The sequence below is a fragment of the Scyliorhinus canicula genome, chromosome 2 (genome assembly GCF_902713615.1).
Source record: "Scyliorhinus canicula chromosome 2, sScyCan1.1, whole genome shotgun sequence".
Classification (NCBI taxonomy): Eukaryota; Metazoa; Chordata; class Chondrichthyes; order Carcharhiniformes; family Scyliorhinidae; genus Scyliorhinus; species Scyliorhinus canicula.
Window position 1 is genome coordinate 203,764,393 of NC_052147.1, and position 23,237 is coordinate 203,787,629.

Genomic DNA, 23,237 nt, shown 5'->3' on the forward strand with positions numbered 1-23,237 from the left:
ACTTGAGTAAATTTGTCTGTGGTAGTATGACTAGAGGTACAACGATACCTGGGAGTGTGAGCTACCATTGGTGGAGAAGGCGCGATGCTCATTGGCCCAAGTGTTTGCATTCATTGGTCGGAACGTAAGGTAGCTCCGCCCAGTGAGGCGGGGTATAAGAACCCGTGTTTCCCAGCAGCCGGCCTTTTTCTGTACTTGTTTTAATAGCTACCTCAGCATGGCAGACAACGTACCGAGGAGGGAGCAGAAGCTGCACATCCCTCACTCATGCGGCGGCACCACCATCTACACGCTCATCGAGGACACGTCCGACTACGGCTCCGCAATGGAACTGCTTAAAGGACACTTCATCCGACCGGTGAATCAAGTTTACCCTCGGCACTTGCTTGCTACGAGGCAGAAGACCCCTGGTGAGTCATTGGACGATTTTTATTGTGCGCTCCTTGTACTGGGTAGGAACTGCGGCTGCCCACAGGTTTCTACTAATGAGCACACCGAACTGTTAATCCGAGACGCCTTTGTTGCGGGTATGCAGTCCCCACAAATCCGCCAGAAACTGTTAGAGAAGGAAACTTTGAGTCTCACGGAGGCACAGGCCCTTGCGAACTCTCTAGATGTTGCGTACAGAAACGCCCGTTCATACGCCCCCGACCCTGGGCAGCGTGGAATTCAGCTTCCCCTTCTATCGGACTCTGAATCGACCCTGGCCTGCGCTGCAAGACGCCCTGGAAACCCCGCTGGGCCCCATTGCTATTTTTGTGGACAGGCAAAACACCCCCGACAAAACGCCCAGCTCGATCGACAACGTGCAAGGGCTGCGGTAAGAAGGGCCATTTTCTGTCGGTTGCCAGGCCAAGGCAGTCGCTGCTGTCCCGGGCAGCGACTGCGGGATGCTGCCCCGTCTCTCTCCGAGGGCCCCGTGCGGCCTGCGAACTTCTCCATCCCCATCCCCCAATGCCACGTACGGCCTCTGGGCGTCGCTATCTTGTGCTTCCGACGCCACGTGCGGGAGACGGGCGCCGCCATTTTGTCCATCCCCTGCCATGTGCGACCAGTGGGCGCCGCCATCTTGGATTGGCTCCGAGGACTCTGGCGCGGGTGACTACGCACCGCCCGATGACGACTCCAATCTTTTGCCATGACTCGCATCAGTCACCTTGGACCAGTCTCGACCCCGCACCCTCTCTACGGCGACGACGAAGGTCCTTCCCAACGGGCACGAAACGTCCTGCCTTCTGGACTCCGGGAGCACGGAGAGCTTCATACACCCTGCCACGGTAAGACGCTGCTCTCTCCCTGTCCATCCCGTAAAGCAAAAAATCTCCTTGGCCTCTGGCTCCCATTCGGTTGAGATCAAGGGGTATTGTATAGCGGACCTCATGGTCCAGGGGAGGGAGTTTAAAAATTACAGGCTCTACGTCCTCCCCCACCTCTGCACGACCACACTCCTGGAGTTAGACTTCCAGTGTAACCTCCAGAACCTAACATTTAAATTCGACGGACCTATACCTCCCCTCACTGTATGCAGCCTCGCGACCCTCAAAGTCGATCCCCCGTCCTTGTTTGCAAACCTCACCCTGGATTGCAAACCTGCTACCACCAGGAGCAGACGATACAGTGCCCAGGACCAGGTCTTCATCAGGTCAGGACCAGGTCTTCATCAGCTCCTGTACTACAGGTACGGGGTTAGATCCCTGCCTGCTAGCTCCGCCCAGTAGGCGGAGTATAAATATGTGTGCTCCCCATACAGCAGCCATTTCGTCAGCTGCTGTAGGAGGCCACACATCTCAGTGTAATAAGCCTCGATTACATTCTACTCTCATCTTCTCGTAATTGATAGTGCATCAGGCGTCCCAACCCACGATGCTGGCCGCAGCTCTGCATGATACCCTGTGGCAACGTGAGTGGAGGTCGCTCAGAGAGGAGGTGGAGGCTGCAGCAGAGGAGTGGGAATGCAGAGGGGCAGGTGGCAGCCGGACAGGTTGGAGGACAGGCCGCCCAACAGGCGGAAGATGAGAAGGTGGCAAGGAGGCACCGGATAAGGCCCCGCATGTACCGCAACCGCATGTCGTTCGAGGACCTGCCGGACCGGGCATGCAGATGGAGACGGCGGAAGAACAGAGAGACTGTCAGACACATCTGCCAGATGATGGCACACCTGGCACCTTGGGGGTATAGGGGAGGGATACCTGGTCCTGGTGACTGGCAAGGTGATGGTCGTCCTCAACCTTTCTACCACGGGGTCCTTACAGTCTCCGAGTGGGGACCTGTCCGCCATTTATCAGACATCAGTGCACAGGTGCATGCATGCCATCACAGACGCCCTATATGCCCAGGTGGACCAGTACGTTCAGTACCATGTGCACCCTGCCCACCTGGATGCCCGGGCAGCGGGGTTTGCTGGCGTCGCCGGGATGCCCCAAGTCGCCCTACGGCCACCGGCGGATAACAGGGCACTTTACACGAACAGAAAGGGCTACCACTCGATGAATGTTCAACTGGTGTGTGACCAACAAATGCGAATTATGCACGTCTGCGCCCGATACCTGGGCAGTGTGCACGACGCATTCATACTGGCACACTCGGTGATCCCCGATATGTTTGAGGGGCACTCCCGGCTGCGGGGTTGGCTGCTGGGCAACAGGGGTTACCCCTTGCGGTCGTGGCTGATGGCGCCTATCAGAGGCCACAGACCAACGCGGAGACCCACTACAACCGACCAGGGGTGTGGTTGAGAAATGCTTCGGAGTCCTGAAGATGCACTTCAGGTGCCTGGACCGCTCTGGAGGGGCCCTATTGCACGAGGTTAGGAGGTCGTCCGCATCGTGGTGGCCTGCTGCATCCTCCACAACATGCGTAGCAGAGGGCGATGAGCTGTAGGAGGATGAGGAGGAAGGGCAGGCCTCGTCAGACGAGGAGGATGAGGGGGACAATGTGCGGGACATGGAGGCCTGGCCAGGTACGGGAGGCCACACAATGCCTCACGTTTCACCATCTGGGGGGAAGGGGAGTTGCTGGCCAGGGGCACAGACACCATCATCCCAGACCCACATCCCCTCACCGCCCCACACCACCAAACACCCTCACCTGCAACACCACCAAACCACCAGCATGCATACCCCCTCCATGATACATACCTGCGACGCGACAAGCTGGGGGCACAGGGTGGCAGTGACAGCAGGTCTGGTCCATGGGATGGAGGATGATGACGACCCGCTCTGCGATGAGCTCCGTGCTCCACATTGTATGACAATGTCTGACCATGTCCACAGGAGCACCTTCCACCTGGATGATCCCTGCATGCAGCTGGCCAGTCCATCATACAGTCCCGTCGAGTCACTGGGGTGGGGGGTGCTGGGGACGGGTCAGGGCAGGAGCGGGGAAGGGGGGAGCACGGTCCACCCACGGGGGCTTAACACGTCCCAACCCCCACTCCCACTGACCAGCACTGACCACCCCCACACCCATCAGACAGAGCACTGAGGCAGGTTAACAGGTGTTTATCGTGAACAAATATATACAGTCTGTGCCCTAGCCCCCATAACTCAACTGTGCCCTGCACCCGTGCCAACTTAACTGCTGCCTAACGTTCAGGCTTACAGGCCCTAACACTACGCCTAAGTGGTTCCCCAGACGGTACAGCAGGAGTGGAGATGGCCTGCTGTGACTGGATGGGCCTGGCTGCTGCTCAGGCGGGACGGGTGGCATGGTGTCGCCCTGTTTCTGCCCGCTCCCCACCAGATGCACCAGGAACACGAGGGGCAAGCCCGAGGTGCTGCGCTGTCCCGGCACCTCCCCTGCGGAGATCACCGGCCCGGGCCCCAGCACCTCTTCCTCCCTCGGGGCGCTCTATGGTCCCTGGGCTACTCCATGGGATGGGGGTGCGAGCGCTGCCACCCCCTGAGTTATCCCACCACCTGGCACTGCCAGTCCTGGAAACCTGCTCTCGTCTCGACCAAGGTCTGCACGTTCGTGGCCATGGAGCACAGGAGGGACCCATCTCCATCTGGGACTGTGTCACCACATTGAAGGTCTGTGCCACATCAGCCACTGACTGGGACGCATCCCTCTGGTTGGGGGCCACGTCGGCCAGTGTCCAGGCCACGTCCCTTTCGGACTGGGCCACCTCCTTCTGAGTCTGCACAATGCTGGCCAGCACCTAGGCAATGCTTCCGCCGCTCTCAGCCATGGCCTGCTGTGACTGGGCCACGCTAAGGAGCGAAGCTGCGATTTCTAGGTGGCACTGGCACATGGCTGCCTGTGAGACAGCAGCCCTGTCCTGGGCCTCAGCCCCGCCTGCACAAAATGCCCCAAGCCTTGCACATGCTGACCCATATCCGACACCGTTGCCCCCATTGCCTCCACCGCAAACGTCACCTGTGCGGTGTCGGCCTGGGTGGCAGCATGACCAGCACCACACCCTGCTCCTGCACGCAGATGGATTCCTTCACCTGCGCCTTCAAATGCTGGAAGCCGGCCGTAATCCCCCCCCCCATAGACCCTGGGTCTCTGCCTGCATCTCCCACTATAGGTGGAAGCCTGGGACACGTTTGGGCGGCAGCTGGCTGCTGGGACCGGCCTGCCCTCCGAGCGTCCGGTCCCTCGGCTGCTCCTGCCTCCAGCTGCTCTACCGAACCGACTGTGTGGTGCGCACCAGAGAGTGTCCCAGGAGCCTCTTCATTAATGTGCTTAACTGAGGTGATAGTCTCTGACATGGTAGAGGGTGTTGGAGACAGCTGTGACAGAAAGTCCGTGTCCTCCTCTGACCCGAACGCCAGCGTCTCCTGAGACTTGGACAGAGGGCTGGTGTTCGGGCTCCTCCCCCTGTCAGTGCTCGGCCGCCTGGGGGGCAGCGGCTCTGGCACTGGCTGGGGCAGGGGTCTCTGGATGGACTGGGCCCATCTGGAAGGTCCTGTAAGAACAAGACGATATGTATGGTTAGACAGCAGGATTGGGCGGGGGGGCTTTGGGGGAAAGGATAAGGGTGGGGGGTTGAAGGGTGTGAGGATGATGGGGGTTATGGAGTGTCAGGGTGTGTGGGGGGGGTGAAGGGGTGTGTGAGCGGGTGAGGGTTGAGGGGGGTGCGGTTGGGGGGGGTCCACGCATCTGTCATGAGGATCCGCACACTAGGCGGGGTCTCACTTGCTCGCCGCCGCCGGCCTCCACGTCGGCGACCTCCCTTTCCTCTGGACCACCGACCAAGTCCAGTGCCTCTGCTCGGGCATAGTGAGGGGCCATAGTTCTGGTGGTCCCCTCCGGTCTTCTCCTGCTCACGACGGTTGGGCATGCCTTCTCCTGGGGGGTGGGGGGCAAATACAAACAACAACACTTAGACGTTCCGATGCATGCAGTAAAGGGATTGAATAGATGAAGGCATCAGTTGCCTAGGGCACCCAGCCATTGCGGCTGGCATGGGTGCTGACATGTGGAGCAGGTTGGGGGTTCGGCTGTCCTCTGGGGGGGTGGGGGAGGGGGGCGGGGCCGGGTTGCGGGTGTTGGGGTTGGGGATTGGTGCCAACTTACCCTGGGGAGGTTGTGCAGTTTCTTCCTGCATTGGATGCCAGTCCGGACGACATAGATAACGACGCTGACCGTGTCTGCCACCTGCACCCAGGCACGGCGAACGGCAGCACCTGGCGGCCTTTCTCCCGGGCCGGGGTACAGGGTCATCCTTCTCTCCTCCACGACGTCCAGGATGGTGTCCAGCTCAGCGTCCCTGAACCGTGGAGCTGCCCTCCTTCCAGCCATCTTGTTGCCTGGGACAGTGTGTGTGGGGGATGCATCGTTCTAAGTGCGGCTGCGACGTATGAGTCTCTGTGCGGCAATCACGGACCCGGTGAATCAGGCGTCGTTTTGCTTAGAAACCGGTTGTGTTCTGCAATGGTTCTAGGCTATTTAGAGTTGCTGAATCAGTGCAGCTATTGCGCCATTTTTGCTGTCGTAAAACATCACTGTTTCCATGCCGGCGTCAGCACTTTGTTATGGGCCAGGGCATAGAGAACCCCAAAGTGTATCATGGAGTTCACCTGACCCACAACCTTTAATAGATTGTGGTTATGGGGAGCACAACCTACTTTACAGGTGTGATGCAACAGAGATCTTATGTATTTTTAAAACAAAACCATGTTTAATTATGAATCCAGTTAACACTTTATAAACCCACAGTCAACATCTTAACAACTATCAACACCAATAATCCCCACAGATACAATATTCTATAAGTAGCCCTTCATAACTTCCCTAACAACATCCATAAGTCCAAATGACCCTTTTTTACAGAAAAGACAGCAGGTTTAAATTCTCTACAGAAACAGGTATTACTTTGGAATCCTCAAATGAGCTGAAGGACAGTCGGTAGCTTGTAGAGAGAAATCATTATACAGCTGCTTGCTTTGCCTGCAGCTATACAACCCTGAAAACAAAATTAAAACACAACCGTAGCTGCCAGCTGCACCCTCACTCTGACATTACTGCAGCTACTTGATCAACCCAATTTCTTAAAGGTACATCCACTACAGCTATTTGATAAACACCCATTTCTTAAAGGTACTCTCACATGACAACTTAGTCTCCAGATCGGAGAATCCAGCCTGTGGGGCAGGTTTCTCTGTCCCGCCGCACCAGATTTCTGATGCGGCATGCCGTCAGGATTCTCCGTTTCAAAAGGGGGGGGCCGACATGACTATGTTTGTTATTTAATTTTAATATTTTTAAAGTTCTTTTGTTGTTCATTAGGGTGGGGGGGGTGGGGGGATGTGATACATGCGCCGATACGGTCTGGGGGTGTCACAGTTATTATGGGTTATTTTGTTGCATTTCATTGTTTGTCGTTATGTTTTATATTTTCTGTAAAAAATTCCAATAAAAATTTAAAAAAAAAAAAAGGATTCTCCGTTTCGCCAGCTGGTCAATGGGGCTTCCCATTGTGGGGCAGCCCCACTCCATCTGGAAAGCCCAGGGCTGCCAGCAAAACAGAGCATCCTGCCGGTGGAGATTTCAACCCTTGCCCTTGCACTTTTGCCAGAACATTCCAAAACCAATCCAATTGCTCTCTCCCATAGCCTTGCATCATATCCAGCTTCAAATATTTGTTCAATTTTCCTTTAAAAGGTTCTATGCTTCAACCACTTTCTGTGGCAAACCTTCAATACTCTAAGAATCTCTTGGTTGAACTTATTTATCTTAACCTCACTCTCTTACTGATCATTTTAATTGATTGGCGGGTGGCAGGCTCCTTCCCACCCCGGGAACAGGGTGGCCCATCTCTCCTCCACCGTGTTCAACATGGTCTCCAGCTCCACGTCTATAAACCGGGGTGCCGCTCTCTGTGCTGCCTTCTTGTTGGTTGGGATTTGTGTGTGTGGGAAGTGAAGAGCTTATATGTGGCTGCAAATTGTTAGCCTCTCTAGTGGCAATCCCGATCCCGTTGAATCAGATACCGGTTGTCATTGCAACCCGCTTGAATTCCACATGGCACTGGTGCTAACCCATTAAAGGATCCTGAATTGCTCGGGACCGGCGCCAATTCTGTGGTCGTAAAAGTCCACCAATTCAGTCCTGGCGTCAACACTTGGGGCGCGATTCGCCGGCCTCATTACACTCTCAAGGTGAATAACGGGAAAGGCCAAAACAAGATCCGCGCCAGGCACCAAACAGTTTGCAATGCACCTGGCCCACTCACCCCGTCCCTCCTCCCCCGGTGCCCCTCAGTGATTCTCAATGTACTTGGCCCTCCTAACTCTACCACTACATCTATGTGCTTCTCCAGGATGCCACATGAGCAGCGGAGACTGCCAGCTGCCTAACTTGTCCTCAGGCCTTTGATGCCCTGGCAAGATCTTCTAGGGAGCTCTGGGGCCAGAGGGCCCAGCCTGCTTGTCGTCGGCACGTGAACAGCCGAGCTGCCCTGTCCCTGTGTGCTGACTTCGACACCGGTCTGATCAGAGAGGTGGAATTCAGGGGAGCTGGTGATCACCGTCGCCACTACGTGGGACCGGGTTGGCATTCATGGTTCGGTGGCCCATAATAATAATCATCATCTTTATTGTCGCAAGTAGGCTTACATTAACATTCAATGAAGTTACTATGAAAAGCACTAAGTTCGGGTTCGGGTAGACCAAGGGAGAATTCAGAATACCCAATTCACCTAACAGCACATTTTCGGGACTTGTGGGAGAAAACCGGAGTACCCGGAGGAAACCCACGCAGACACAGGGAGAACGTGCAGACTCCACACAGACAGTAACCTAAGCCAGAAATCAAACCTGAGATCCTGGTGCTGTGAAGCAACAGTGCTAACATACTGCCCTGGGTTCACCTTGGGACAGAGAGGCAACTGGTTTGAACCCTGGCTGCCCATGCATCATCTGGCTCTGCCAGCCCTGGTGGTTCCCCATGGTCTATACCAGGGGTGGGCAAACTACGGCCCGCGGGCCGCATGCGGCCCGACAAAGGTTTTTATGTGGCCCGCCAATGTGGTGCCCGGAATCATAACCGGCATTTTTGAAAAGTCACCGGGGAAAGCCGCTGAAGTAATGCGCTTATTCAATAAGCGCATTTACTTCAGCGGCTTTTCCCGGCGGCTTTTCAAAAATGCCGGTTATGATTCCGGGCACCTCATTGGCGGGCCGCATAAAACGCGCGTAGTGGGGTGGATGAGTGGGGCTGTCTCATTGGTCGGTTTAGTTGGGTGTGCGACCAATAGGAGTCCAGGTTACAAACAATAAGCCTTATTATTTTTTTTGTTTTTTTTTTAACACTGATTTTGTTTTTAAAATTTAGATTACCCAATTATTGTTTCCAATTAAGGGGCAATTTAGCGTGGCCAATCCACCTACTCTGCACATTTTTGGGTTGTGGGGGCGAAACCCACTCAGACACGGGGAGAATGTGCAAACTCCACACAGTGACCCAGAGCCGGGATCGAACCTGGGACCTCAGCGCCGTGAGGCGGTTGTGCTAACCACTAGGCAACCGTGCTGCCCTTATAAGCCTTATTATTGTTTGTAACCTGGACTCCTATTGGTCGCACACCCAACTAAACCGACCAATAAGGCAGCCCCACTCATCCACCCCACTATGCGCGTTTTTATCGTTGACTCGGCCAGGCTGTGCTTCTGTCAGTGTTAAGGATCAGCACAAGCAACTTGACACCTGATTTCAACAAACTGGTAAATGACTGCAGTCAGATGCATCATTCTCATTGACATTGTTCTGTTACTTACTGAGTTACTTTGTTTTTCAAATAAATGTGCTTTTTTTTCTTTAAAGACCTTTATTTTGGCTATTTAAAATATTAATTATTTTAACTTAATATACTATGCGGCCCTTTAAATTGTGAATTTCTGAATGTGGCCCTTGCACGAAAAGTTTGCCCACCCTGGTCTATACCATCGTGTCGACGTCCTCAGTGGCTGCGGTATGCTCTGCAGTGACTTGGAAATGCCTACCTGTGACTGAGACAAGCTCATTAGCGCCTTGGCCTTCCGTCTGATAGCGGGACATGTCCAGCCAAACCTCATGAAATTCAGCCAGGTACTGGGTCACATCCCCCAGCAAGTCGGACATTCTGCCGTGATCCTCAACCATGGCCGTCACCGACAGCGCAGCACTTTGTACGCATCCATTAATGGTGCTCATGTCGTGCACCAGGCTGTCCTCTGAGGTCACCACCCTAGAAGTGTTATCCTCGGTGCCATGCATTGCCGGTGCCATCTCCTACGCCCGTAGCCTCTGGGACTCCTCCAATCGGCTATGCATGTGTTGGAGTGACACTGACAAATCCCTCTGAATGTCCCAGCCGCTCCCTATCATCTCCATCAGGCCCGGGTAACTCTGTAGCACAGGCTCAGCATCAGGCTGGGACCCAGCAGGGTCCTTGGATCCAACAGACCTCCGCCTCACCTGATGTACATCAGCAGCAGTGTGGTGCTCACCAGATTGTGCCCCAGAAGCCAGACCACTGACATTTCCCACTGAGGTGAGTGTATCTGTGCTGGTGGAGAGTGGGGATGACAACTGTACCACGACTAGAACGGTTGGGTTCTCGGAGCTCTCCTCCATCCCATGACCCCCCTCCTGCAATGATCCTAGTCCTCATGTGAGTGTTGTACTGGCAGCAGTTTCACCCCCCCCCCCCGCAACCCCCAGGGTCCTTAATTCAGCCGGTGGACGAGATCTCATCACCTCCATGAAATTCTGCCCTCTGTTCATTCACATGCCTTCACATCTTGCCACTGAACTCATACTCTCATTCATTGTCTTTTTTCCAAAATGCATATTAAATTACAGTTGCCCCTGTCAGTCTATTTTGCTAACCCCTGTTTATATCTCCCTGAAGTGTTTTATAGTCTTCCTGACCATTCTGTTTGAATGCCTTATGCATATCCACACAATCCTGACTCGTTTTTTGGACGGTTGACCTTTATTTCTTGTTTTCTCATTTTACTTTAGAGAGTGAGTGACCTGAATTTCAATACCTTAATAAGTTTAATATTTAAAAAGCAGCCTATGTTCATCTGGGACTATACTGACTTTACTATATGTATTAACTTGAGCTATTTTGTTTCTGTCTGCCAAGGATCTCATGTTCAAGTAATAGGAGCAAAGCTATAGATATTACCAATTAACGTAAAGGATTAAATAGATATGTATATAATATATTTGAATGTAACAATTTTTAATGACAAAATGTGTTCAAATATGCCCTACAGAATATTCACTTAGTAGCTAAATGGCTCAGCAATTTAGAACAACTTTTGAGAAGTACAGTGAAGGATCACATCCAGACTACCGGGTGTTCATGAGTGCAGAATCTGCTCCATGTCCTGAGGAGCACATTATTCCGCAAGGAATCCTTGAGAACTCAGTTAAAATTACCAAGGAAACCACCAACCGGTATGCTAGCTAATCTCCATGCAGCTCTGGATAATTTTGATCAGGTATGGATGACATTTCAGTATTTTGGCAGATTGTAAGGAGTACTTACAACATAAATATTTTGTGCATGGGGCAGAAAAAGAATGGGGAACTGGGAACAGTGATTAGATTCTCAAGATTTGTTGAGTCATGTTATTAAAAGGATTGGTGTGGCATTTTGGCTGTGAAATGTTCAGTTTTGCTGGTGGAGGAGGGAGAAGAAAGGTCCTGCTGCTCATGCATTTGTTTCTTCCTCAATTTTGAGACTTTGGGAGCAATTCTCCAGGCAAATTTCTAAGTGTGGTAGCGTGCAGTGATTGCCGCGAGCTTCTCGGCTGGGCCCAGCTTGCCCACTTAACAAGGCCTCATGGGCTTCTCACTGCAAATGATGGCTCACCAGTTGATTTTCCGAGATTACGCTCGCCAAGTTAACAAGTTCGAGCAGCACTTAAGCTGCACTTGCTCAGCCAACCCCAGCCTGCTCGCAACAATGGTGCCGGGGTGACTGGCCCCAAGATTTGGGGATGCTGACCTGGGGAGTGTGGCGCTAACAATTATACTCAAAGACGAGAGACAAGTACAATAGAGGCTTTATTGCTGTGCGATGCTATTCCTCCATCTGCAACTGTAGACTGGGGTCTGAGTGACTCACACGCATATTTATACACAAGCTCCCTGTGGGTGGAGCTAGCCGGCAGGGGCTTACCGGAGGAACCTGTATTACAGGTACAGCCATACATCCCCCTACTGCAAGTATACATAACTACAGTGGTTATATCACCACATTCACCCCCTGTAAAAAAATGAGTCCGGCGGGGGTGACGTGTAACTCTAATACAAAGGATGAGCTATTTACAAGAGGGTCCAAACAAAGAAAACCAAGAGTCCATCCGGTTATCAGGTCACAGGTTGAGCCGAACCGGCGGTTGAATGTTCCGCTGTGATCGGCGTAGCTGTGGTGGCGACGTCGGTGCAGGTGCTGGCGGTGTTGGTGCTGGCTGCTGGCGGGATGACTCCGAGAGTGAGCCAAAATCGTCCGAGAGCGAGCCAAAATCTTCCGTGTCCTTCAGTGTGGGCAGGGGGATGAGGGATGGACCTGGTGGGGACGAATAGGGGGGCGCCGGGGAAAAGGAGGGTGGCGCGGGGGGGAAAAAGGGGTGTGGGAATGGGATTGGCACCTGAGGGAGCCAGGTCCCGGAGCGAGACTGTGTCCTGGCGGCCGTCGGGGAACTCCACGTAGGCATACTGAGGGTTGGCGTGGAGAAGGCGTACTTTGTCCACCAGAGGTTCCGCCTTGTGGTGCCGGACATGCCTACGGAGAAGGACTGGGCCCGGAGTCGTGAGCCATGTCGGGAGCGCCACCCCGGAGGTAGACTTCCGAGGGAAGGCAAAAACATGTTCGTGGGGTGTACTGTTAGTTGCGGTGCACAGTAGCGACCGAATGGAATGGAGCGCGTCAGGGAGGACCTGCTGCCAGCAAGCGGCTGAGAGGTTCCTGGACCGTAGGGCCAGTTGGACGGCCCTCCATACCGTCCCGTTCTCCCTCTCTACCTGCCCGTTTCCCCGGGGATTATAGCTGGTCGTCCTGCTGGAGGTGATACCCCTGCTGAGGAGGAAATGACGCAGCTCATCGCTCATGAATGAGGATCCCCTGTCACTGTGGATGTAGTCGGGGAAACCGAACAGGGCGAAAATGGAATCCAGGGCCTTGATGACGGTGGCAGACGTCATATCCGGGCATGGGATGGCGAAGGGGAACCTAGAAAATTCATCGACCACACTAAGCATGTAGGTGTTGCGGTTGGTGGAGGGGAGGGGCCCTTTGAAGTCCACGCTGAGGCGTTCAAAGGGGCGGGACGCTTTCACCAGGCGTGCGCGATCTGGCCGGTAGAAGTGCGGCTTGCACTCGGCACAGACCTGGCAGTCTCTGGTGACTGTCCGTACTTCCTCGACGGAGTAGGGCAGATTGCGGGCTTCGATTAGATGGTACAAGCGAGTGACCCCCGGATGGCAAAGACTGTCGTGCAAGGCACGGAGCTGGTTCACTTTGCGCTGGCACATGTACCTCGGGAGAGGGCGTCTGGGGGCTGATTGAGCTTGCCGGGGCGATACAAGATCCTGTAGTTAAAGGTGGAGAGCTCGATTCTCCACCGCAAGATTTTGTCATTCTTGATCTTGCCCCACTGCGTGTTGTTGAACATGAAGGATACCGACCGTTGGTCAGTGAGGAGAGTGAATCTCCTGGCGGCCAGGTAATGCCTCCAGTGCCGCACCGCTTCAGCGATTGCCTGGGCCTCCTTTTCAACAGAGGAATGGCGAATTTCGGAGGCGTGGAGGGTGCGTGAAAGAATGCCACGGGTCTGCCTGCCTGATTCAGCGTGGTGGCAAGTGTGACATCTGAAGCGTCACTCTCTACTTGGAAAGGCAGTGTCTCGTCTACTGCGTGCATCCCGGCCCTGGCTATGTCAGATCGAATGCGGGCAAAGGCCTGTTGTGCCTTGGCCAAGAGGGGAAAATGTGTGGACTGGATAAGTGGGCGGGCCTTGTCCGCGTATTGTGGGACCCGCTGGGCGTAATAGGAAAAGAACCCAAGGCAGCGTTTGAGGGCCTTGAGGCAGTGGGGGAGGGGGAGCTCCATGAGGGGGCGCATGCGGTCGGGATCGGGCCCCAGTAGTCCGTTTTGGACTATGTAGCCGAGGATGGCTAAGCGGTCTGTGCGGAACACGCACTTCTCCTTGTTGTACGTGAGATTAAGGAGAGATGCGGTGTGGAGGAATTTAGAAAGGTTGGCATCATGGTCCTGCTCGTCATGGTCGCAGATGGTGACATTGTCGAGGTACGGGAAGGTGGCCTGCAGTCCGTACCGGTCAACCATTCGGTCCATTTCTCGTTGAAATACCGAGACTCCATTCGTGACGCCGAAGGGAACCCTAAGAAATTGGTACAGACGACCGTCTGCCTCGAAGGCAGTGTAGGGACGGTCCGATTTATGGATGGGGAGCTGGTGGTAGGCGGATTTCAGGTCAATAGTAGAAAAGACCCGGTACTGTGCAATCTGATTCACCATATCAGAAATGCGGGGGAGGGGGTACGCGTCGAGCTGAGTGTACCGGTTGATGGTCTGGCTGTAGTCCACGACCATCCTGTGCTTCTCCCCGGTCTTAACCACTACCACCTGAGCTCTCCAAGGGCTGTTGCTGGCCTCGATGATACCCTCCCGAAGCAACCGCTGGACTTCGGACCTGATGAAGGCCTTGTCCTGGGTGCTGTACCGTCTGCTCCTGGTGGCGACGGGCTTGCAATCCACAGTCAGATTGGCAAAGAGGGAGGGAGGCTCGACCTTGAGGGTCGCGAGGCTGCAAACGGTGAGGGGAGGTAGGAGTCCGCCGAATTTAAGGGTGAGGCTCTGGAGATTGCACTGGAAATCCAGGCCTAGTAAGAGTGATGCGCAGAGGTTGGGGAGAATGTACAGACGGAGACGGTCGAATTCCACGTCCTGAACAGTAAGTTTAACCAAGCAGAAACCCCGGATCGGGACAGAGTGGGACCCGGAGGCGAGAGCGATCTGCCGGTTGGCGGGATGGACCGCAAGGGAATAGCGCCTTACCGTGTTTGGGTGGATGAAGCTCTCGGTGCTCCCGGAGTCGATGAGGCAGGAGGTCACGTGGCCGTTGACCAGCACCGATGTGGAAGAGGGTGCCAGGATGCGAGGACGCGACTGGGCGAGCGTAATGGAGGCGAGTAGCAGGCGATCGGCGGTCGAGTCAGATGAGTCCGACGAGGAGCGGTAGCGACCCGTGTCCCGTGGCCCCGTTCCGCGGGGAGGACAAAATGGCAGCGTCTGGAGTACCTGTGGATAAAATGGTGGTGCCCATGGAGCGCATGTTGTGGGGACGGGACAAAATGGCGGCGCCCATGGAGCGCACGTGGCAGGGGCGGCAAAAGATGGCAGCGCCCACTGATCGCACGTGGGGTCGGGGGATGCGGACGGCGGGGCCCATTGAGCGAGCGGCTGAGGCGAGGGGACCGGGGGCGCGATAGCGGCAACCGTCCGGGACTGACACACCGCTGCAAAGTGGCCTTTCTTTCCACAAGCTTTGCAGGTCACGGTGCGGGCCGGGCAGCGCTCGCGGGGGTGCTCCTGCTGACCGCAGAAGTAACAGTGGAGACCCCCAGGGAGCGCGATGCGATGAGCAGCGCAGGCGTAGTGCGCGGGGCGGCTGCTGGGGGGGGGGGCGTTTGCGGGGTCCACGAGGGGTAGGACGGGTGGACCTGGGGGGCCGTTTGCAGGGTCCACGAGGGGTAGGACGGGTGGGCCAAGTGGCTAGCTGAGAAAGATCGCGCACTACGGGAGGCGGCCATCATGGAAAGTGCCAGAGCCTTTGCGGCCGTGAGTTCGGGGGCGGCCCCTTCCAGCAGTCGTGGCCGGATGGGGTCCGATGCAATGCCTGTAACAAAGGCATCGCGCATGAGTAAGTCAGAATGTTCCGTGGCTGTGAGTCCTCAATCGACTCACCCGGCTTCTGGACGCGAGTAGAGAGTTGATGCCTTGCAAACAGGGTGTTCGCCGATGGTGCATAGTTCTCCTTGAGCAGTTCCATAGCTGTGGTGTAGTCAGTTGCATCTCGAATTAGCGGAAAGACACTGGAGCTAAGTCTGGAGTACAGGAGTTGCTTTTTCTGAGCCTCCGTCAGGGGAGGGTCCGCTGAAGAGATGTAGGCCTCGAAGACTGCAAGCCAGTGAACAAAGTCTTTCCTGGCATGAGGCGATTGCGGATCCAGCTGCAGACGGTCAGGCTTGATTCTGATGTCCATGGTGAACAGAAAATCACACAGCAATAAACTGTGGCGCTAACAATTATACTCAAAGACGAGAGACAAGTACAATAGAGGCTTTATTGCTGTGCGATGCTATTCCTCCATCTGCAACTGTAGACTAGCGTCTGAGTGACTCACACGCATATTTATACACAAGCTCCCTGTGGGCGTAGCTAGTCGGTAAGGGCTTACCGGAGGAACCTCTATTACAGGTACAGGCATACATCCCCCTACTGCAAGTACACATCACTGCAGTGGTTATATCACCACAGGGAGGCTCCTGGATGTGGTGGAGACCAGGAAGGGAGTCAGTCCTGTTCCCCCCAGGGTACCGGAGGATGAGCCACAAGCCTGTGCTGCCTGGAATGAGGTGGCGCCAGCCGTCAGCTTGGGGAACGTGACCAGGAAGACTGGCCTTCAGTGCCGGGAAAAGGTCAGCAACCTACACCGGGCAACTCTAGTGAGTAGACACCAACACCCCCCCCCCCCCTTTAGGGAGCATCCACCCTCAACCCTGCCTTCACATCTCCCACCATCCTGAATCATGCTTGTCGCTAACGATGCCCTCTCTGTGATTGGCGGCGAGGGCGCAGACAGGCGGTGGGTGTCAGACATAATAATCCTCACCTCCTTTGAGGAGCGGGCCCTCGAGGTGGCCGTGGACAGGGTGGTCAACCATGCGGAGGCTGGCGGATGCGGTAGTGGTGAGGAACAACCAGGCTGCACCCAGAGGACCTATCAAACGTGAGTAGTGATTGCCTTACTGACTGACCCATCCCTCTCACTGACCCAATGTCCATTCTCCCGCAGGTCCTCCAGTCAATGGAGCTAGCCCATCCCGAACAGCCCCCTCTCCTGACTCTAAGGAGAACACCTCAGAGGAGAGCTCTGAGGATGCAACCGTTATAGTCCCAGCACAGCTATCATCCCCACCCTCCACCAGAGCAGACACACTCACCTCGGTGGGACATGTTAGCGGACAGGCTTCGGGGCACAATCTGGTGAGCACTGCACTGCTGATGATACGCATCAGGTGGAGGCAGGAAACCCCAGGCAAGACAGCAATTGGAGGGCTGCTGGATCCCTAGACCCAGCTGGGGCCCAGCCTCATGCTGAGGCTCTGGACGTATGTTACCCGGAGCCCACAGGCGACACACGCCAGGGGCATCGAAGGTCACAGGACGAGGTAGGCAGCTGGCAGCCTCCACTTCAGCTGTGAATCCTGGGGAATTACCTAGACGTAGTGGTAGGTCTAGGATGGTCCGGCTCATTGAGGATCACTGAGGGGACCTGGGGAGGGTGGGGTGGGAGAGTAGGCAGGGGGTGGGGAGGGGGAGCGTTTGGGGGCAGCACCACCAGAAGTGGGGTATTGTACAACACATCAAACTCCTTTTTGAACAACCATTGTGATGCCTCTGTCACTTTTTTCCGCAGTGGGGGCTGACCCCCTGGATCCTTCATCCATCTCTCCAGGCATTCCACCCCCCCCCCCCCACCACCTCCCACCCGTCCCCGTGGCCCTCACCCACCCTCCGGCTGTGGACATATCACTGGAGCTGTGTCCCATCCCCTGGGTGTTCGAATGTTGTTTGTGTGGTGTTGCCTCATGCAGTGTTCAAGCACATGTCCAGGCATCAGGGACTGATTGGTATACTAGGCAATGACCTCTGCATGCTACATGGCCCGCCCACCCACGGGAATCCACTTGGCATCTGTGAAGTGCTAAATTCACCACGATTAAAATGAAATGAAAATTGCTTATTGTCACGAGTAGGTTTCAAATGAAGTTACTGTGAAAAGCCCCTAGTTGCCGGTATGGTATAGAAAGGAGGTGTTGCGAGTTGCACATGAGGTACCAGTGGGAGGTCATTTGGGAATAAGAAAAACTCGAGCTAAAATCCAGAATTATTTTTATTGGCCTGGACTACATAAAGATGTAGTTACATTTTGTCAACCATGTCACACATGTCAAGTGATAGGGAAACCTCAAGCAGTGATAAAACCAGTGCCCTTAATACCCATTCCAGCATTTGAGGAACCTTTTACAAGGGTCCTAATTGATTGCGTAGGACCGCTTTAGAAAACAAAAAGTGGGTATCAATATCTTTTGACTATAATGGATGCGTCTACTAGGCTTCCAGAGGCCATTCCAATATGTAATATTACAGCTAAAAAGATTTGGAGGAGTTACTTAAATGAAAATGAAATGAAATGAAAATCGCTTATTGTCACGAGTAGACTTCAATGAAGTTACTGTGAAAAGCCCCTAGTCGCTTGGGTGTAAAAGACAGCATACAGGTTACTTGGTGTTGCATTCTTTGGGAGGGTGTTTCTTATTTACTGGTTGCTAAGATATTCACTGTTTCTTTTAAAAAGGTTAACTTGAGTTCATAGAATAAACATTGTTTTGTTTTAAAAAAATACTGGTCCATTTCTGCTGCACCACACCTGTAGAGTGGGCCGTGTGCTCCCCATACCACAATCTATTAAACATTGTAGGTCAGGTGAACTCCATGATACACTTTGGGATTCTCTAAACTCTGACCCATAACATCCCTCTGTGTACCCGTACAGCCGCAGGAATGTAGCGACTAGGGGCTTTTCACAGTAACTTCATTGCAGTGTTAATGTAAGTCTACTTGTGACAATAAAGATTATTATTTTTATTTGTAACCTACAAAAGTTTAAATGTGGCTTAGTGTCCAAGGGCAGAATTGTATACCTTCCCCACGGCGGGTTCTGAGGTGGGGGGGATGGTTAAAAATGAATGGGAGGGTTTCCCCCTGGGATCGCTCTGGCCAAATCCAGATGCAATTTTACGGTTGGGTAAGCATGACCTCTGTCGCGAAACCTGCCTTTCACCTATTATGGCCCCTAAATGGCCACTCAAGGGCCTTTTCTCGCCCAGCTTCAATTTTTGGGCTGGCAGAAGTGGGTGCGAGTAGGGTGAGAAACAGAGAAAAAAACTTTTCTCTGTCTCAGTGACGAGGGAGGGTGGAGTTGCCTCGAGCTGAAGGCACCATCAGATTTGGGGTGCACTCCCCTTCGGGATCTTGGAGCTCCAGGCCTCCCTCCACCCTTGGCCTAACCTCCAAAGCCATAATCGCTCACTCCCTCAGCATCGCCTACCCTCCTGCCAACAGACCCCTGGAACTTATCTTTATAGCGATCCAGGCACTTAGTCCCGGTACCGTCTCTGACCACTGCAACGCTGTAACTGGCTACAGCGGTCCAGGCACTTAGTTCCAGTACCGTCTCTGACCACTGCAACGCTGTAACTGGCTACAGCGATCCAGGCACTTAGTTCCAGTACCGTTTCTGACCACTGCAACGCTGTAACTGGCTACAGCGTTCCAGGCACTTAGGCCGCGATTCTCCGATGTCACGCCGGTTGGGAGAACAGCGGGCCGCGCCAGTTTTTCACGCGATGCCGGTCCGACGCGCTCACTCTATTCTCCCAAACGGCCAAATCTGTTCCGTCGTGTTCCGCGCGCCAAAACCTGGAGAAACGCCTGATGCACCCAAAATGACGATTCTCCGGAACCCCCGCTATTCTCCGGCCCGGATGGGCCGAAGTCCCGACGGCGTGCCGTCGCCGTCCGCACCTGCTTTTTAAAGTCGTCAGCCAGTCCTGCTGGCTGGCAGCGGCGGCTGCTGGTTGCCCTGTGGCTGATGGGCACAGGCCACTGATGCACTGGTGAGGAGGACGTTGTTAACTGCCCGTTGGACACAGAAAGTGACCAGGGGTAAGGCTGTCCGCGTGTCAGCAGCGCGGCCAGGCCACCGGGACACACAGGTATTCCGTGGCAGGTGGCTGCCGGGGTGTCGACTAACCTCCGTCTAACATGTTGTTTCTCTGCCCCCCCCCCCCCACCCTTCTGTAGGTGACCATAATGTATTCGAACCGAACGGCGATGTTCACCGCAGTGGTTGGGGCCGCTGCACTGCAGTTGGACATCCAGCAGCGTCCACAGCGACATCCCATAGTGGATGCAGGGGCAGCTGCAGCAGCAGAGGGAATGGCCGCGGAGTGGCCCGTCGTAGCCGTACAGGCCGCAGGCACTCATGGCCGGTATGTCCAGGGGGATGCCGAGGGGAACATTGACCCCCAAAACGCTGAGGATGGCACAGGATGATGTCGAGCAGCATGGGGGGGGGGGGGGGGGGGGGGGGGGAGAGGAGGAGGAGACATTGATGGTGGAGCCAGGGCGCCAGAGGCGATCGAGGCCTAGGGTGTACCGTGCCCGGATCTCTTTCGAGACAATGCCGGACACCACCTGCAGGAGAAGACTCCGGTTCAGCAGAGAGACGGTCGCACATATCTGCCACCTCATGTCGCACCTCGCCCCACGTGGAACAGGAGGAGGCTACGCGATACCGGTTGCCGTCAAGGTAACGGTGGCACTTAACTTCTATACTACCGGTTCCTTCCAGTGTCCGAGCGGGGACCTATCCAGGATATTGCAGGCATCGGTCCACAGGTGCATCCGGGATGTGACCGACGCCCTGTTCACCATCGTGGACCGCTACATCACCTTTCCCGAGGACAGAGCAAATCAAGAAGCACGAGCCCGTGGATTTGCCAACGTGGCCGCGATACCGATGGTCCAGGGAGTGATTGATGGTGTTCACGTCCCCATGCGCCCGCCTGCAGGCAACAGGGAAGTGTTCACTAATAGGAGGGGGACATACTCCATGAACATCCAGGTGGTATGCGACCCCCACATGAAGATCATGCACGTGTGCGCAAGGTTCCCTGGGAGTGTGCATGATGCGTACATTCTTGCGCAGTCGTTCATCCCTGCTATGTTTGAGGGACGGCCCCCCCGGCTGAGGGGCTGGTTGCTGGGCGACAGGGGTTATCCACTGAGGTCTTGGCTGATGATGCCCATACGGAGGCCTCAGACCAACGCGGAGACCCTTTATAATGACGCCCATTCAGCAACCAGAGGTGTGGTGGAGCGCTGCTTTGGTCTTCTGAAAATGCGATTCAGGTGCCTGGACCGCTCCGGAGGGGCCCTGCAGTACCAGCCTGAGAGGGTCGCTCGCATTGTTGTGGTCTGCTGTGCGCTACACAACATCGCGAAGCAGAGGGGAGATGCCCTGCTGGAGGAGTCGGAGGGAGAAGCCACTGGCAGTGGTGCCAACATGGAGACGGAGGAGGAGGTGGAGGAGGTTGGTGGTGCGTCGGGCACAGCAAACAGACACAAGCCGGGTGCTGGAAATGTCCAGGAGGCTGCACGACGGCACCGGCGAGGACAGAGGGCACGCGGCGCGTTGGTGGCTGCAAGATTCACGCGTCGCGTGCGACGGCAGCGCTGAACCACCTACCACCTGCATCAGCAGTCGTGCAGACGGTCAGCACACAACTCCCCCCCCCCCCCCTTCCCCCCCCGCACCCCGCTCCGTGTACATTGCTCCACTTCGAGATTACCCTTACCACTGGGGCAAAACGGTATGGCACGACATTGATGGCTGTGTCAGCGGGTGTGATCAGTGCCATGTTGAATGATGACAGCCCGCTCTGTGAAGAGCTGTGAGTTCAGAATTGTTAGACAAAGTCTGACTCATGGCAATAGCTGAACCATCCACCTTGGTGGCCGCTGAGTTCGTCAGGGGCACTCCATCACGTGCCCGCATGGGGTAGCTGGCGTCGGAGTGCCGAGGACTACGCTGTCCGACTGTGGGGGGTGGGGGACTGCACACCCGGCACCGCAGTTTCACCGCTCGTCAACCCCAGCGACACTCGGTCACCATCACGATCTCCCTGGCAACAGAAAAATCACACAGTCTTACAAGTTAGGTGCAACAGTGAGTTTAATGGTAAATATTAAGTACAGATGCCCTAGCCCCTACAACTAAACTGTGCCCTTCACCCGTGCCAACTTACTCTGTGTCCCTCTTCATTGGCTTATGGGCCCTACCACTACGTCTAAGTGAATCCCCAGATGATACAGCAAGAGTGGAGGCGGACTTCTGAGAATCACGCCCTGCGACATGTCTCCTCGTCGGCACTTGTTTCCTGGGGCGACCCGACCTTGATGAGCCAGGCTTCTCCGCGGGTGTTTCGGATGATGTGGTGCCACCCTGCTCTGCCCGCTGCCCATCCGATGCACCACGAATGGGACGGGGGAGGCCGAGCGTTCAGGGACGTCCCGTGATGGAGTTAATGGGACGGGCCCCAGAACCTCCTCCTCCCTCGGGGAGCCCGGCTGGCCCCGGGGCCTCACTGTGGGATGGAGGTGCAAGGGGGGAGGTGCCCCGTCGCCCCACCGACACCTGGCGCTGCCAGTCCTGGAGGCCTGCAACTGTACCGACCAGGGTCCGAAGGTTGGCTGAGACGGAGTCCAGGGAGTGAGACATTCCCGCCAGGGACTGTGCGACCTCAACCTGCGAATGCGCGACGCCATCCAGCACGTGTGTCAGGTGGTCGATGCTCTCTGCAACTGATTGCTGGGACTGTGCCATGGCCTGCTGGGACTGTGCCATGGTCTGCTGAGATGGAGTCCGGGGAGTGAGACATTCCCGCCAGGGACTGTGCGACCTCAACCTGTGAATGCGCGACGCCATCCAGCACGTGTGTCAGGCGGTCGATGCTCTCCGCAACTGATTGCTGGGACTGTGCCATGGCCTGCTGGGACTGTGCCATGGCGTGCTGGGACTGGGCCATGGCCTGGTGAGACTCGGCCAGGGCCTGTAGCGCGCTGGCAATGTCGTTTTGGCTCTGGCGCATTGCTTCCTGTGAGAGGGCAACCCTCTCCAGGGCCGAGGATGACGCGTGCACATTAAGCCCATGCCTTGCAGAACCTGACCCATGGCCAAAAACCGTTTCACCCATTGCCTTGACCGCGGACGCCACCCGTGCGGTGTCGGCCTGGGTGGCTGCCATGAGCGGCACCACTCCCGGCTCCTGGACGCGGTTTGACTCCTCTGACTGCGTCTGCAGCTGCTGGAAGACGGCCCTCATCCCGTCATTGTGTCCCTGGGTTTCAAAATGCATCGGCTGTCCACGTGGGTCGAGTAAATCCAGGAACCCGGGAAACGTCTGGGAGCCAGCTGAATGCTGGGTCTGGGCTTCCCTCCGACCATCCAGCCCCTCGGCTGCTCCGACCTCCACCTGCTGTACCGGCTCAGCTGTGTGGTGCACACCAGACCGTGACCCAGGAGCCTCATCACTTAATTGGCCAACCGAGGTGAGTGTCTCTGGGATGGTGGATGGTGTGGGAGACAGCAGTGCCGCAAACTCTAGGTCCTCGTCCGTCATAAAACCAACAGTGTCTTCGTCCCAGTCATATCCGAGCACGGGCTGCACGCAGCCCATGTCTGGTTGTGCATCAGGTGAGTCTGTTGACTGCGCCGACGTCCTCTGTGCGTCCTAATCGACGGTCCCGGGTTGGGAGGATGGCACTCCTGGCCGACCTCCTGCCACCCTCTGGCGTGTGGCCCTGGGTGCAGTGGTCGTGGCTGATGGGTGCCTGTGTGTGGCAGCAGACGGCCCAGGAC

General features: G+C 55.5%; 1 protein-coding gene across 1 annotated transcript in view; it reads left to right on the forward strand.

Annotated features, from left to right (window-relative positions):
* The first annotated feature begins 217 nt into the window (after window positions 1-217).
* LOC119962305 (dynein heavy chain 11, axonemal-like) overlaps window positions 218-23,237 on the forward strand; it is a 95,948-nt gene continuing 72,928 nt past the window's right edge. Inside the window, 5 exon segments of the mRNA XM_038790291.1 lie at window positions 218-410; window positions 10,580-10,593; window positions 10,713-10,755; window positions 10,758-10,885; window positions 10,887-10,940. Coding sequence (XP_038646219.1) covers window positions 218-410; window positions 10,580-10,593; window positions 10,713-10,755; window positions 10,758-10,885; window positions 10,887-10,940 — 432 coding nt within the window.